General features: G+C 55.8%; 1 protein-coding gene across 2 annotated transcripts; it reads left to right on the top strand.

The window, feature by feature from the left end:
* Window positions 1-2,722: 2,722 nt before the first annotated feature.
* Window positions 2,723-10,419, top strand: TNFRSF13B (TNF receptor superfamily member 13B). Of its 2 annotated transcripts, none has more exons than XM_042798697.1 (5): window positions 2,723-2,806; window positions 5,020-5,160; window positions 6,206-6,322; window positions 6,978-7,229; window positions 8,646-10,419. In XM_042798697.1, the coding sequence occupies exons 2-5, from the start codon at window positions 5,022-5,024 to the stop codon at window positions 8,918-8,920; spliced, it is 783 nt and encodes a 260-aa protein (XP_042654631.1). In that variant the 5' UTR covers window positions 2,723-2,806; window positions 5,020-5,021; the 3' UTR covers window positions 8,921-10,419. The 2 variants fall into 2 exon arrangements, with proteins under 2 accessions (XP_042654631.1, XP_042654632.1); XM_042798698.1 differs by having other exon boundaries at window positions 6,981-7,229.
* The last annotated feature ends 5,278 nt before the right edge of the window (window positions 10,420-15,697 follow it).

The raw sequence follows: 15,697 nt of genomic DNA on the forward strand, positions 1-15,697 counted from the left end.
ACTGGGGTCTATCATTCCAAATAGACCGTGGCACCTCCGGAGCCATATGCAGATGGGTGCTGCAGGATGCAAAATAATGCAGAGGGGATGCTGCAGGTTGCAAAGCCACCGCAGAGGGAGGCACCACGCTGGGAGACTGCACAGGGAACTGCCGATCGATGCTCTCCCACCAGTGACACACGGCAAAGGAAGGGTTTAACCCAGGAACCCAGAACAGGGGGCTGGCGGCGGCTGCCCGCTCCCTGCCTGTGTCCCAAAGCACGGGGACAACCCCAGGCAGGGTGGGCTGGCAGCCTTGGCTGCGAGACGGCAACTCGTGGAGGGGGGGGACCATGTTTGTTGATGCTTCAGAGCCACACGCCATCCTCAGCGGCTGTGGGAGGGGGTGATGCCGCACGGGGCACGGGGGGTCAGGGTGCTGGGGAGCACGGCCGAGGAGATGGGGCTCCGGCTGTGGCATTCACCGAGAATTTTCAAGCCGAAATCACACTGCCTGATCTCTGCTCAGCGAGGAGGGACAAACCACCCCCAAGTACTTCTCAGTTCCCTCTCGAGGGCCCACCAGGGTGGAAACTGCAAGTCTCCGGCTGCTATTTACAGAGGCAGGTTTCCCCTGCAAAACCCCGAGAGCTGGAGGGCAGGGCTGGGGCCATCGCTCCAGGGCCACACTTCGCCCCGCTCAGGCAGCTCAGGCAATGCCAAAATCATGATTTCCTTTGCTGTCAGCTTTAGCTCTGCAGACGAACAGGCTGTGGGCTCTGCTGTCTGCACGGGGCACAGCGTGTGCGGGACGGGTCCGCGCAAGGACAGCCGGCACCAGCTACGGGCAGTCAAAAGGTGCATTTCCCCCCAAGCTCTTGCACCGTGCAACCTCCCACCTCTCCCAGCCATGCCTCTGGCTTCCCGCTGCCTCTCAGGACCCTCCGTGGGTTTTCCCAGTGGGAGACTCAAGCCCAGCAACGAGCCCATCCTCTGCATCAGATGCACACGCGTGTCCCCGCGGCCGCGATGTGCGTCCCCCTCCCAGTCCTCGCTCCAAGCCCCGGGGGTCCATCGCACGGTGCCGATGCTGGTTCCCTCCCTCCCGCCGGAGCTGGGACCTGATGGGTCACATCCAGCCACTGCGGGGCCAAGCAGCCGTGAGGTGCTGGGTTTCTCCGCTTTGGGTTTTTCTCCCTGTGAGCAGGTTCAGCCTCCAATGTCCCAGCAATGGGGACGGAGCATTGAACCCTGCAAGGGGCCTTTTGGGCTCTCTGGGTTACAGATCACCGGGGTAAGCACAAAGCAGGAGTTTTTGAACTGAACGGAAAAAGCCTTGATGCTGCCTCGCTGACGTTTATAGAAAGTAACAGGTATTGCTTCTTCCTTCCCCTTTCAGCTGCTTCTGCAGAAAGGTCCCCTCGGACTGAGCTGAGTCACTGTCCTGCCGTGCTCCCACCCCTTCCCAGTGCCACAGCCCAGCCCTGCCCAGCACCCCTGCGGGAAAGGGGAAGAAATCTCCAGAAATCAATGCACTACCAGTGGAAAAGGAGGAAATCAGTAACCGCACGGTCTGGCTTTGCTTTTGCTAGACATTCCCTATGGAGCATTGTGCCACCAGCCAGGTTTACCCCGGGGTATTTTGCTGCTCGGAGGCACCACCGTGGGGGCCACAGCCCGCTCCCTCCTGTGCTGGCTGAGCGAGGGCAGATGCTCAGCACCGCGGTGCTGAGCCCCAGCGCTGAGGCAGCCCTGGGAGGTGCTGCCCCGGTGCTCCTTTGCAGGTTTGCTGATCAAGCCCATTCCGCTTGCAGGGTGAGGTGAGATCTAAAAATAAATACACAGCTATGCTCTCGGAGGCTGCCAAGAGCGCAGAGTAGCTCCTTCCCTCTGTGAAAACCAAGCTGTGTTATTAATGCTTCGTGGACCTCTCCTGCCAGCAGTGAGGGCAGTGCCGGACCCCGAGCCGAGCTGGGACCTCTGTTGCAAGGCTGCACGGGACAGCACAGCCCTCCCGCCTCCGAGACACGGATGAACTAGAGAAAAAACAGCGTTTAAAGCATCTTATTGGGGCCCACGGTGTGCTCTACATGCCATGAGCAGGAGACAGGCCAGTGGCGTGGGCTGACCGTCCTGTGGACAGAGAGGGGATGGGAGCACAGAGCGGTGCTTGGTCCCGGCCGGAGGCAGGGTAGCCACGGCTGCTCTGGCCGGTCCTCGGTGCCGGGTGGCATCGGCAGGACGCTCCCCGTGGGGTTCTGTGCTGTGACACAGAGCCCTGGCAAGGGGGGACGTGCCCCTCTCCACCCGCAGCCCCGTGGCTGCACGGCCTCCTGCTCCGACACTGCTCCTTCTCGGCAAAACCCAGGAAAGCAAAAACCCACAGGGTCACCCGCCGGCTCTCCTGTCTCAGGGCAGCCGTCTCCTCTAGAGCGCAAAACATCCTTCTCTGCAGAAGAAAACATCCCACTGCAGCCAGGCAATGCAAGGGCAGGTGCTGCAGAGCCCCCACCCCTGCGAGCCCCCCTTGCAACGTGGCCACGTAGCCCAGGACACCCCTCCCTGCACCCAGGGACACACCAGCCTCCCTCCCTGGCCCCCGTGCCCCCGGCAGCCCCGGGATGCCCGGCGAGCCAATGCAATGCACCGTGCGTGCGGCCGATTTGCATCGAAGGGATAAGGGGAAACCCCAGGAAACGCATGGCCCAGGCATTAATCAAATCTATCTCTAATAATAAACCTCCTGAGCAATGTGCAGGCTCGAGGCTGGAGCTCGCAGTGCAATGGCAGGAGCCAAGGGGGACTAGACGCCGCGGGAGAGTCAAACGTGAGTTACCCGATGGAGGGGCTGAGTGGGGAGATGGGGGCGAGGGGCTTGTCCATGCCAAGATGGGGGGGCCACGGTGACAGTTCCATAGCACTGGCAGGGAGCAGAGGGTCTCCTTGAGCTCTCGCTGGAGCGGCAGAGCCGCCACACTGGGCTCCCAGTCTGCTGAAGATGGTCGGTGCCGTGGGGCTGGAGCTGAAATGGTCACTTAAAGCTTTGGAAGAGGGGTTCAGAGGGGAGTTTGGGGTGCTCATAGTTGGTGGGTGCAGAAGGGGAGATGCACCATGCCGGGAGCACCATGCGTACCTCGGGGCTCCCTGGGGACGGGAGCTCAGCCATCAGGCAGGATTTTTGCTAAATGGGGCCAAACACCCACTTTGGATCTGGCCCCGTAGCAGAGCAGCAGAGGGGAAGAAGCTGCCGAGCCTGCAGCCCCCCGGCTTAGGCCCAGCCCCAGATCTCCATTTCCCATGCAGTCACCCCATGTGAAACTCCATCATAATGCAAGGATGGCCGGGCTCACCGCCATCCCCGGGGCTTAACATCATCCCCAGGGCTCACCATCACCCCTCGGCAGCTTCTCATTCTTCTCTTCGGGTACAAAACATCTTAAAAGAGCATCTGAGGAGAGTGCTGGCCCGAGCCTCACTCTGCCCTGAGGAATGTCTTCAGTCAGCTCAACGGAAAGTAATTATTTAATATTATAGCAATATTAATTGAACAATTGGGACTATAAGGCCAGAATCTATGAGCAGAGTGGATTTATCCCGGAGAATGGGAGGGGTTTACATGTGCTGCCCCAGGTAGGAGTCAGTTCATAGCTGGAGCAGAGGAAGCCCGTCCTCAGCCCCTCTGCAGGGAGGGTGCTGTGCAGGCGACGGCAGGACAGACAGACCTGCAAAGTGCCCGACTGCTGCCTGCTCCCAAGTACTGGAGAGAGAGAGGGAGAGATTCCCACCAGAGTACAGGGAGTTGTCTATATAAAAATCAAAGTTTGGCTTTGCAATGGCTGCAGGGCAGAGGCTGTGGCCGAGGCGACGCATCATCGGGGGTTTTTAAACCTTTTGGGCTCCGGCAGCACCGGCATCGTCCGCCCGTGCAGGAAAACAGCTGCGGCTCCGCAGAGGGATGCGGTCGCCCACGAGCCCTCTCAGTCAGCAAACGGCACATTTCCACTGCGGCCGCCCTCGTGCTGGGTCAGTGCTTCCTGCAGTTGCTCGGTCACGCTGGCTGCAGCCCCTGCGTGTGGCACGGCGCGGCAGCAGGTACCGCTGAGCGGTGGGGGATCAGCAGGGGCACGGCCAGGGACCGAGACCATCGCTCAGGTCGCCTCCAAGGCCAGACCTTGCACTGGGGACAGGTGAGACTGCAGGCAAGAGGCACGCACAAATATTTCAGCTGCTGATAAGTAAAGGCTCATTCGCAAGCTAATTCTTAAAATTGTAAGCTGTTGGCTAGATTTTCGTGCGGCTGAGGGCTGCTGCTGATGCTTTGTGCCTCTGCCTGTGGCATCACATCCAGCCCGTGCAGGGACGAGGTGCACCGTGGCGGAGGAGGACGGGACAAACGGCTCCTCGTGGGGACAAGAGCACGTCCACCCCCAGGCATCCAAGCTGGTGCTGGTTAAGCCAGTGCTTAAAGCTCTCCCAGAGAGAGGTCCCTCCTGCAGCTTAGGGGAGTTTTACACATCAAAACCGGGTTTCATTATGATGCCAGAACACCAAAGGGAGATGTCAGAAATTATGCACAGGATGGCACAAACTGCCCCGACGCCACAGAGGAATTCAGAAGTTTCCAGAATTAAAAACTGCTTCAGAAGACGTTGCCAGTGACCATTCTGGTTGTATTTCTGTTATTTTCAGAAAAGCATATCCAGACAGGAGTGGTCCCCACTGCTCTTACTCCTGCAGGCAGATGTGTGCATCCCCAGACCCTCAGGGCGCAGCACAAGGCCACCTACAAGCCAGGGTGGTCTCCCTGCGTGTCCCCAGGGACCAGCACAGGACGTGGGCATGTAGGGTTATCATTTGAAGAGCTTCCTAAGCCTGAAGCAGATTTTGCTGTAAGCTCTTGCCCAAGCCTAGCACCAGAGAGGGTTGGGCACAGTTGGGTGTCCCTTTAGGAGGGGTCCCAGCCCTAGCAAAGGGACAAGGTGGCTACAGGGCAGCCCCGTGGTGGCCACCCCCCGTAGCCATTCCTCTCCCGTTCCGCAGCCATGGACGGGACGTGCGTCGGGTGGGATGCCATGAACAACTGCACCGATCAGCAGTACTGGGACACCCTCGTCTGCCAGTGCATCCCTTGCAGCCTCGTATGCGGCCGGCCCACAGTGAGGAGGTGTGCTGCCCTGTGCGGTGAGTGCGGGGCTGCCCTCGGGCCGAGCAGGCAGCGACGGGGCAAAGCTGGGAGCGGGGATCAGGCCCTGGGATGAGCCACAGGGCGGGCTCCGAGCCAGCTCAGCTTAACAGAGCTTTGAGCCAAAAAAAGGCTGGGGAACATGAGAGCTTCCCAGCGACGGGCTGGGTCTGGCAACAGCTCAGCACAGACCAGGGTCAAGTTGCCCACGTCCGTGTACAGCTCCTGTCTGGGGTCCCAGGGAGTCTCCCCAGAGCTGCAGCAGCACTCATATCCCCCACCAGTGACACCCCACCCTCCAAAGGCACGGCCTCGAGATACATCAGGTAATCAGATAATGATAAACTCAAGCTGCAGGTTTGCAAGGCTGCGCTGCGAGCCCTGTGCTGGGGCAGACACCGAGGTGTAGTGATAACAGGTGGGGAGGAGGAAAAGAGATAGATGCACTTTGCACCCAAACCTGCACACAGCCCCGTGCACGGCCCCTTCCCTCCCCAACAAGTCACGGTCTGGAGCTGCTGCACCCTTGTCCCAGGGCCCAGAGGACCCAGCCCTGCGCCGCGGCTGCATGCAACAGCAAGTCCCATCTCCCTGTTGAGGATAGGAGATGCCATCCCCAGGGTCCTGAGCCAGTACTCTGGAATGTTTTGGTCTGTCCCAAGAAGCTGTGCAAACCCCAGGGCGGCAGCAGCTCAAAAAGCAGCAACCAGGAGCTCCCTGCCGCAGGTGGGTACAGCTGCATGCGTCTGGCTGCGTACCGTCCCCTCCCCGGGGGGCTGCCAGCAGATGCCTTTCCCCAATTTTCATCACCCAACCACACACCGCTGCAAATCCCCTGGATCTGTCACCCTGCCAGCCCCGGAGCGTGCAAGTCTCGCCCTGCGCCCGTCAGAGCTCTGAGCTTGTTCAGATCGGCTGCGGGCTCGTCCTCGCACAAACCAGGGCGGGGTGGTGGGAGGGCAGCAGTTTGGGAGTCCCGTGCTCAAGTGACAGGGGAGGAGGACGCGCTCGGGACACCCTGTTCACCTCCCTCCCCTCCCGCAGAGTCCATGGACTGCGACAGGAGAGCCGGCTTCTACTATGACAAGCTCCTGAAAACATGCATCAACTGCACCACGGTCTGCGGGCAGCACCCGAAGCAATGCGCCCCGTCCTGCGAAGGTAAGGCTGCGAGCGAGGGCAGGCAGAGCTGGGGTGTGGGGCAGGACCCCCCAGGGCTGGAAGAGGAGCTGGGTTACAGGGTGAAGCCAGGGAAGGGGCAGCAAACCCCTCTCTTCGTCCTGGGCGGGGGGGGGGGTTGTGCATTGGCGTGCAGCCATTTCACTGGGATGGGGGAAAGGAAAAGCAAGGCGTCTGTCTCTCTCCTCTTTTCTCCATCATACAACTTCATCACAGGGTGCATTGTCCCCTTTCACGTGTCGGTGGTTTCCAGACCTGCCCTTCAGCTCTCTCAGCCAGGGGAAGGCTCAAGCAGTTGCATTTCCCACCTTACTAAGCTGCCTCCAGCCCTCGGGGAGGGGAGCAGGAGGGAAAGGGGTTATTTTCCCTGAGAGCTGCAATTCCCACATTGGGGTTGAGACGCGATCACCGGGTGGGAGGGTGGGGATGAGGAGTGGGAAGGGGTCTCCTCTACCTCACCATGGAAGAGAAATGCAAGCGAAGAGGCGGCGCATAGCTGCTGTCAAATTCTCTCTGCTCAGAGTACCCAAGTGCCGTCGGCGCTTTCCCTATCAAAAAGTTAATAGTGTGAAGTGTGTACTCGGGGCTGGGGGTGTGTGTGTGTTTCTAAGCACACCCATCTCTGCCTGGCCCACAGCAGGTGCTCTGGGGGCCACCCCCCCTCCGCCAGCCGCCCTGGCCACGGCCTCGCCGCCGGCGGCCGTGCTGGAGCAGAAGGCGTGCGCGGAGCAGGAGCCGTGGCTGGTGGTGTATCTGCTGCTGGGGCTCTGCCTCTGCGCCCTCATCTGCTCCCTGCTCCTGGGCTGGACCCACTTGCGGAGGAAAGGAGAGGTGGTGTCCTGCCAAGCCAGCGCTGGGACCTGCCACCGCAGGGAGGACTCCTCCAAAGGTGAGTGCTGGCTGCACTGGGGGGGCTGGGAGAGGATGGGGAGCTTGTGGGGGGACAGGCTCCCAGGTACTACGGGGAGGGGCAGGAAGCAGAGCCAGTTCATAACAGGAGTAGGGAGGAAAAGTAAAGCCAGGGATGTGCAATGTGGTTCAGTCTGAGCCGCGAGGAGGAGCAGGACAGCAGCCCCGTGCCCTGATTCTCCACCGCAACCCCCTTCTCAGTCACTCTCTTGCAAAGTCACAGCTTCCCACTGCCACGCAGGGGCTGGAGCTGCGGGGTCAACCAGCAGCTCTCTGGTCTCCATCCGAGAGAGGCAGCTGAGCTGGAGGGAGGAGGAGTTGCGAAAAGCCAACCCTCTTCCGAAATGAACCACCTGCCCAAGGAAGACCCAGGGCTCTCGCCACGATTGCAGCAAATGGGCTGCTCTGGGGCAAACTGCTGCCCGGCAAGAACCACGGTAACGCAGGCTACTTGCTCCTTCAAAGAGGCTAATGAGGCAGCTGCTCTGCTGAATTATCTTGCAGTAACAAACGCTGAAGTTTTAGCTCTGGAGCAGAGGGGCTTCACAAGTCTTTGCTTTAGGGAGAAAAGCTAGGGAAAGGATAACATGCAGTAAGTCAACAGAGAAAAGATGTTTTTATTCTCCCTCCTCCCCTGCCTTTAAAATAAAAACGTCTGTCTACCTATTGCTGTACAGACATACATGTTTACATACGTACACTCCAAAGCCAGTCACGGTGGAGATCAAAAATCACGAGCCCGTGCGTGGCTCGGAGTCACTCTCCAGCAGAACTGTAAATCAAACCATTCCTATTGGCTTTGGTTGAAGGACACGGTGGCACTGAATGTTCGCTTTTAAGGGAGGCCGCCAGGTTCAAAGAGATTTACTGTGCACTTTTTAATGCCCTGAGCCTAACCTTGCTTATCAGATCTCGGAGGACGGAGCAGAGCCCTGCGACAGCCAGCGTCCAGCCCGCAGAGCGCTGTGGGTCCCATGAACTGGCCGTGGGCAGCCAGCCTGCCTCGCCCCCCGCGCTGGAGATCTGGCACAGCGCTGCACCACTGCATTTCTCTATGCTATAAAAAGCAGCATTTAATGAAAAGACAATCTGCATGTAACGTTACAAATATGACAATTGCTTTGGCACTATCCCTCCGGCCTTCCTGTTGGAGGCACCTTCCAGTTTCCCCCCTCAGCTCTCACCTCCCAGGGTGGCAGGACTGGGTGTGAGCGTGGGGGCGATCCATTACACACACCACACAGTGCCGTGGGCTTTATCGAAGCGGTGGGAGGTGGATGTCCCCTCCAGTTCCAGGCCTGGCCCTTTATAGGCTCTAGTGCAGCACTGCAAAGCCTTTCTTGGGTAAAAGGTGCTCCTAAAAACCCTTGAACTAATACACAGGGTTTATTTGCAGATCGTCTGGTGGAAGCGGGCAGCGTTGGTGATGGATCCACGGGCAGCAGGGTCCCAGAGCCGGTGGAAACCTGTGGATTCTGCTTCCCAGGACACAGCTCTGCCGTACAAGAGACCAAATCATGCCACAGCACCTCCTACCCCATAGGGGAAAGAGCTGCTCCCTCTCACACCGGGATATGCAGCACGGGAAGCGCTGGGGCCATTCCCAGCCCTGACGACGGCCACTTCAAAATCATATGTTCTCCTTCACAAGAGAAGACGCCCATGGCGTGACCGTAGTGAATGTTCCTGCACAGGATCAGAAAGGAGGGATGCTCCCTCTGCCCCCAAAACACAGCTGCTTCACCCTCCGTTTCCAGTGACTGTAACAGCTTCTACCAGGACCGGTGGACCTGGCAGTCTTTGCCCAAGGGCTGTAGGTTACAGACAGAGCTGTTTTCTTCCACACAGGAAATTAAATTCTCGTTATTCTCATGCACTTCCAGTGATAGAAGTCGCTTCCCATTTAGCAGGGTCTTCATCCTCCGACTTGACCTCTGCAGACTCCTCTGTGCATCCCAGTCCTTGGGAGTGACGTCTCATTGGGGCTTTTCATCGTGGCTCCACCATCACCATCACTTTGTCTCTGCAAAGGGGGTTGATGCAGAGCCAGGATCAGACTGTGGTGTCCACCAGTCCCCATGGAGAGCATACCTTCCCCTGCTTGAAAACTCTACTGTGCAACACAAGCGCTTTACAAGCAGAGCTGTAAGCATCTTAAACATGGACTCAGACCCAAGAAAATTATAATGACCACCGAACGCCACTGCCAGGCTCTCAAGAGTGGCGTGTTTTCTGACTTTACCAGAAGTTTCTTTACATGACAGAGTATTTGGTAAGACACAATGCAGAAAGCTCCACTGCCAGCTTCCAACACTGCTTGGGACGGGAGGAGCTGGGACAGGCACCAAAATCCACGATGGAATTGAGTTTAAATGTGAAAACTCACCCAAAGCCGAGAACCTGCTAAAATACTATTTATGTACATCTGGTCTGAGTTACTCAAAATAGCTGGTAAAAGTGATGAACCAGCTAGAGATAAGAGCTGCTTTGAGGGAACATTTTTATTTGACCTGGCTTTGAAAGCTACTATGGAAAAACATGGGTTTCAACACGTAACTTGAAGTTCTCATTTTCACTAAAGGAGAATGTAAAAATTTTGCGCTTGATGAGAAATCACTCCTGGTAGTTGTTCATCCTCTTCACTTTCTAGGACTAGAGCTTCAAACTTGGAAGGATAAATACAAGTCAACATATGCACAACTTGCTGGGAAAGTAGATGGCTGGAGAAAACATGAGCAGATAGTTATAACAGACTCTGTCCCCTCCATACTATGTATTTCTTCAAATGTCAATGTCTTCTTATCAGTAAAGGAGGCACCACCTGGGGGGTGACCATGACAAAGCCAGTGCCATTGAGTGATGTCTGGTCACAGAGCAGAAAGGTGTTAGGGCCACATAAAACCCATTAGAATGAGAAAGCGCAAGAGGTGGTTTAAGGTGAGGACTAAGAGCCCATGTGTTGGTCCAACAGCTGGTACATGGGGAAAAGTTTTGCTGTCTTGAATTGCTCCAGGAACCAACCTGGCAATTCTTCGTCTCGTTATCCTTGCGTATTGCCTGTCATCTCTTCCCTGTTTAGCAAAGTCCTTATCCCACAGTAGCACGAGGGATGAGTTTTGTATTGTGCTGCATCTGCAGCTGAAGGGACCAAACAAGCCTTTTCCAAAACCGAAATTTCGTTTTCTTCAGATGGGTCTCCTAAGCACAATGGGTGAGCCCCGAGGTCACCACCTCATGGTGCAATGGGCAGAGCAAGGGCTTGCCCCTGTGCCAGGAGAGCAAAACACAGGCCCTGGCCATGACCAAGCTGCTGGTGGGGGACGGTGACAGCGGCAGCTTCCACCCGCTGAGCCTCTTACCACCTCCCACCCTCAGTCCACGGGCCTCCTATCCTTCCTTGATCTCCTACACTCTCACCCTCCATACCTCCCCTCCCTCCCACTCTCTCAACCTGAAGCTCCTCTTGGCCTCCCCGCCAGCTCTGTCTCCCACTCCCTCTTTGCACCTCCTCTCGCACAGCCACCCACCCCGGGCACTCCCAACTCCGTAACATCATCTTCCACGGCCTCAGCTCCTGTCCTTTCCCTCCTGTGGGCTCTGCTCCAACGGCCTCTGGTCTCGCAGCAGGACTTCCTGCGGCCTCCTTCCCCCCCACCTCGGCTCCCGCAGCCTCTGACACCATGACCCCAAATTCTGTGGCATCATTAGCATCCCAGTTCCTCTAAACCTCCCTCAGTCTTTCAGCCACCAAAGCCACCTCCGCCTACGTGCGCGCTCAGCCTCAAGTCTTCCTCACCCACCTCTGGCCTCCCACCACTGCTCAGCCTCAACTCTTTCACAGTCTCTCCCACCCCCTTTGGCATCAACTCTTCCACCTCCCTCAGCCCTGCCCCTGTTCTCCACCAGGCTCCTGTTCCTGCTCGCTCTTGGCCTCTCCTCTGCTTCCATTCCTGCTCTGTGTCCTGCTCCCTCCATGGCCTCCTCCAGCATCGCATCTTCTACTCTCACTGGGCCTCCCACTCCCGCCCAGCCTTCCCACCAGTCTGACCCCCCCACTTAAACTGGGCCTCCCCAGCACTGGAAGTGCCGCCTTTCTTCTTTTTCTTGGTTTCGCCTCCCCCTCTCAGCCTCTGCAGGGTGAATCACAGGATGGTTTAGGTTGGAGGGGACCTTAAAGCCCATCCAGTCCCAACCCCCCTGCCCCGGGCAGGGCCCCCTTCCCCCAGCCCAGGGGGCTCCCAGCCCCGTCCAACCTGGCCTTGAACCCTTCCAGGGAGGGGGCACCCACAGCTGCTCTGGGCACCCTGGGCCAGTGCCTCACCCCCCCCCCCAGGGAACAATTTCTGCCTTAGATCTCATCTAAATCTCCCCTCTTCCAGTTTAAAACAGTTACACCTCGTCCTACCCCCACCCCCTGATCCAGAGTCCCTCCCCACCTTTCCTACCCCCCCTTTAAGCCCTGGGAGGCCACTCGAAGGGCTCCCCGGAGCCTTCTCTTCTCCAGGCTGAACCCCCCCAACTCTCTCAGCCCGGCCCCCCAGGGGAGCTGCTCCAGCCCCCCCAGCATCTTCGAGGCCTCCTCTGGCCCCGCTCGAGCGGCTCCGTGTCCTTCTGCTGTTGGGGGCCCTAGAGCAGACACAGCACTCCTGGTGAATTACCCTGGGGCAGCACCAGCAGGCCCCCCCGGCACCAGGGTGGGGAAAGCCCCCAGCCCCAGCGCTTCCCAGTGTGGATGGGGGCTCCAGAAGGAAACCCCTCGTAAGCAGACACGGCCCCTTCCCAGCACAGAGCTCCTGCGGGCAATGCTGGGGCCACGCGGCTTCAGCCCGGCTCCGGTGCCCTGCGAACTTTCAAGCGTCACCTATGGGAACCCCTGGCCATACTACGTGTGCAAGGAGACTCGGTACCTTATTTAAAAATAGGATAGCAATAACTGAACGTGCGCCTCCCGTTTTGCAATTAGGGCATCTCTTGAGGATCAAGAGGCATCAATTATTTGAATGAGAAAGCTTTTCGGAAAGCGTTTATGCCAGCCAGCGCAAGAGCTCGCTCTGCCTGGCGTTGGCAAGCGGCGGCTCCTGCTCCAGCTGGCCCAGGAGGCCACTCGCCTTCTTGGTCCCAGGCAAAGCCCATGCTGGGCTGGGGCTGTCCCTCCTGTCACCACGGGGCCTGGTGTCCCAAAAACCAGGGAAGGTACTCACCAGAAGCCAAGCCCTTGTCTCCAGCCCCCATACACAAGAGGGGAGCACTCCTCACCCTCAGACATGTCCCCCACCCCGCTTCAGGGAATGTAGCTACAGTTATCAGCATTTAAAAGAAAATGTGACAAGGAGAAACTTAAACAAAGCAGTAGTGAGAATGATATACAGGGTCTCAGCTACAACTTGTTGATGCTGGAGAACCAAGAGGAGTCAATGGATTTGGCATCATGTTTGCAGCCACTGGCCCATAGCTCTGATGGTGCATACCTGGAGACATCCCTTGCAATACCAGAGGGACATGGTTAGTATGGGACCCAAGCAGGGACCAGCTGGGACTAATTGCACCACATGGAATTAAGGGCACTGACTTTGAGCAAGAGCATCCACCCGGGGGTTTAACCAGTTCTCACATTTTTGCTTTTGCCCAGTTTTTCATTACGCACCAGCATCAACTAAAGCTTTAGCTCTAGTCGAGTTGCTGAGGGACAAGAAAATATTATACCTGAAGTCACTTTCTGGCTATTTTTGTGCCCTGTGTAGAGCTGTGTTCATTGCTGGTAGGTAACAGAATACACACTCCAGCGTGAACCTGCATCACCATATCAATCTTCGTTTTCAGTTATTTCTGCAGATGCTTCCTCACAACAGACCAAGCTGTGCCGATATGATACTGTACCTCACAATAAGCAAGTCGACCCCAAACTGCTCCCTGAAATGAAGAGGGTGAGCAGCTGAAGCAGTGCAGTCATCACTCAGGGAGTCATAACTTCATCAGCCGTTCGTTAGCACCTGGCTGCACAGCAAGGCATTGTGCGGTTCGGCGTTTTCCTACAGGTGACGTTAAGAGAGTTGTGTACAGAGAAAGCTCCTTGTTCTGTAGGGAATAAACCCAGTGCAGGAGCTGCGTGGCTGCTTCTGAAGAGATAAAGAGAAGGCTGTGTTAGAGGAAAAGCATCGTGAGGGGTTTGTGCTGCTTGTATGACAGCAGCTGTTCTTCCATTTTTATAGGAAGAGGGAAAATGCTCTCTCCTCCTCTGGCAACCTGCACTGATTTACTATTGCTGGAAATAGAAACATGCCTGGTACAATTCAGGGAGGGACACAGGGGGCGGGATGGCAGGGGGGAAAAAAAAGAGTAAGAGCTTTCAATACACCAGGAATTCTGCTTTTGAAACCAGAAACAGAGCGCCGAAATCTCCCACCGACAACCATCTGCGCTGATGCAGTTGCACAGAGCACAGCCCTCTTCACCAGCCTTAGAGGGTGGGGGGGGGGGGGGAAACAAAAAAACAAAACGAAGGTTGATTTATATGGCTGGCCTCATCCCTAAACAATTTGTTTCTAAAGGATTAACAAAGCAGACTGCATTAGCTCCGGTGGCCAAGCGCGTGCTAGTGGAAAACAGAATTCATTTATTCAGGCTCCAGCATCAAAAAAAAAGCAGCCAAAGGCTCAGACCTGGGCGTCACAAAGCAGAGGCATCTCCGCACCCAAAAGCCATCGGCCGCACGGTGGCACTGCTCCTCCAGCACAGGACAAGGTGGGGACGCCAACTGCAGCAGCCCTGGGAATAATGAAAGGCTGATTCTTGTCTTCCTCTGCAAGCTTGCTGCATTATTAAAAGGTAGCAGAGAGCGTCGTCGAGCATCTGCACGCTACCGTGCCCGATTCGGGCAGGGAGGGGCCCCCTTTCCTCCGGGGGCACCATTCATCTGCATTTCCCCAGCAATTTTTCATCCGTGACAAGAATGCTCAGGTTGAATCCTGCAGCACCCAATTACAACTGGAAATTATTTCAAGCATGACGATAGGGAAAGACAGGTTACAAAACCAGAGTACACTATCACTTCTGCAGAAATCAGGCTGCCTAGGTAACTCCTACGCTGTACGGTACATTTTCTATGTCTGATTCAGTAGTCAAGGTGCTTCTATTAGTTGTGCCTTCTTCCTTCCATGTTGCAAGCTATTGCAGAAATCTCCCGACGTACAAATCTGCCTCGTACTCTCTTCCAGTTTGTGTACAAAGCAAATGCAATTCCACCGTCCTTTTGTTCAGCTGCTCTTGTAAGATGCTAATTTAAAAAACAAACCGACCCGCTTCCCTTATTTCCCTCCTATTTCTTCTGTCCATCAGACCGTTTTTCACCTCTGTCTCAGGCAGGTTAGACACCTGTAACTCGTTTCTAGAGCACAGAATCTAAAAGGTTAGACCCATCCATGGTTTTGACCACACTGGTAAAGTCAAAGAATAGCTGTCTGGATGCACATGCAGAGCTTAATGAGCTTTTTGGGGTGGCTCTTACACCAATTTACACAGCGCCTCTTACACGTAGCTCCCTATAGGTTCCATAAGGAAGGGAGAACAAAGTTATTTTTGCTCATTTAAGCTCTATGTTCTGAATGGTTTCCCTCGCAGGCTGCAGTTCAAACCCACAGCCCAGCCTCCCGAGAGCAAGACACAGCACACAAGCAGCTACTGCTGGAACCTCGACCAGCCAACACCACGGCGGAGCGGGAGAAAAGGAGCAAAACTGCATTTTGTGACAAAGCAGGAGTACGCTGGTGCACCAAGTGCTGCAAGCTAAGGACACCGAGACAGAGGCTGCGATTCTGCAAGGAGGAGAAGAGTACGTGAGGAGTTAATACATGTGGGAGGATACAAGGAACCAATACCAGCCTAGCACATACCAGGAAAATGTGTTGTTTACTTAAAAACCCAGTGCACTGCAGAAGTGCTCAATAGCAGCAGATCTATCGCTCGATGCTGCCCCCAGCAGCAACCGTTTCTAACAGATGGTACATTTTTCAATGCTGAGGTTCTCTCGAGTGTCACAGATATGCCTTTGGAAGGCAGCAGGGGAAAAAACCAAACCAAAAACAGCAACAACAAAACAAGCAATTTTGAGAAATTCAAACTTATTCACAAGATTTAAAAAAAGAACCAAGACCACTCTTACAGTATAAACACGCCAATTCATTCATTTTTACTGATGGTTGCATTTATGAATTTCATTCTCGTGAAAAAAGGGAATAAAAGGAAAAAAATTAAGAAAATAGCTATTTATAGAAAACAAAACAAAAAAGGGCTCAAACAGAAAAGAATCTGTGCTGATGCTTTTGATGAGCAGTCCGATGGCATTAAACATTACCTGTGCAAGCAGGCATGCTTGAAAACCTGTTTTAGTACTGTAGCTTCAGTTCCACAATCCAGGATTTCTTTTATGGTTGTTGAAAAAAAAGAGCCTAA

This window comes from Tyto alba, unplaced genomic scaffold (assembly GCF_018691265.1).
Source record: "Tyto alba isolate M040663 unplaced genomic scaffold, T.alba_DEE_v4.0 Super-Scaffold_28, whole genome shotgun sequence".
Classification (NCBI taxonomy): Eukaryota; Metazoa; Chordata; class Aves; order Strigiformes; family Tytonidae; genus Tyto; species Tyto alba.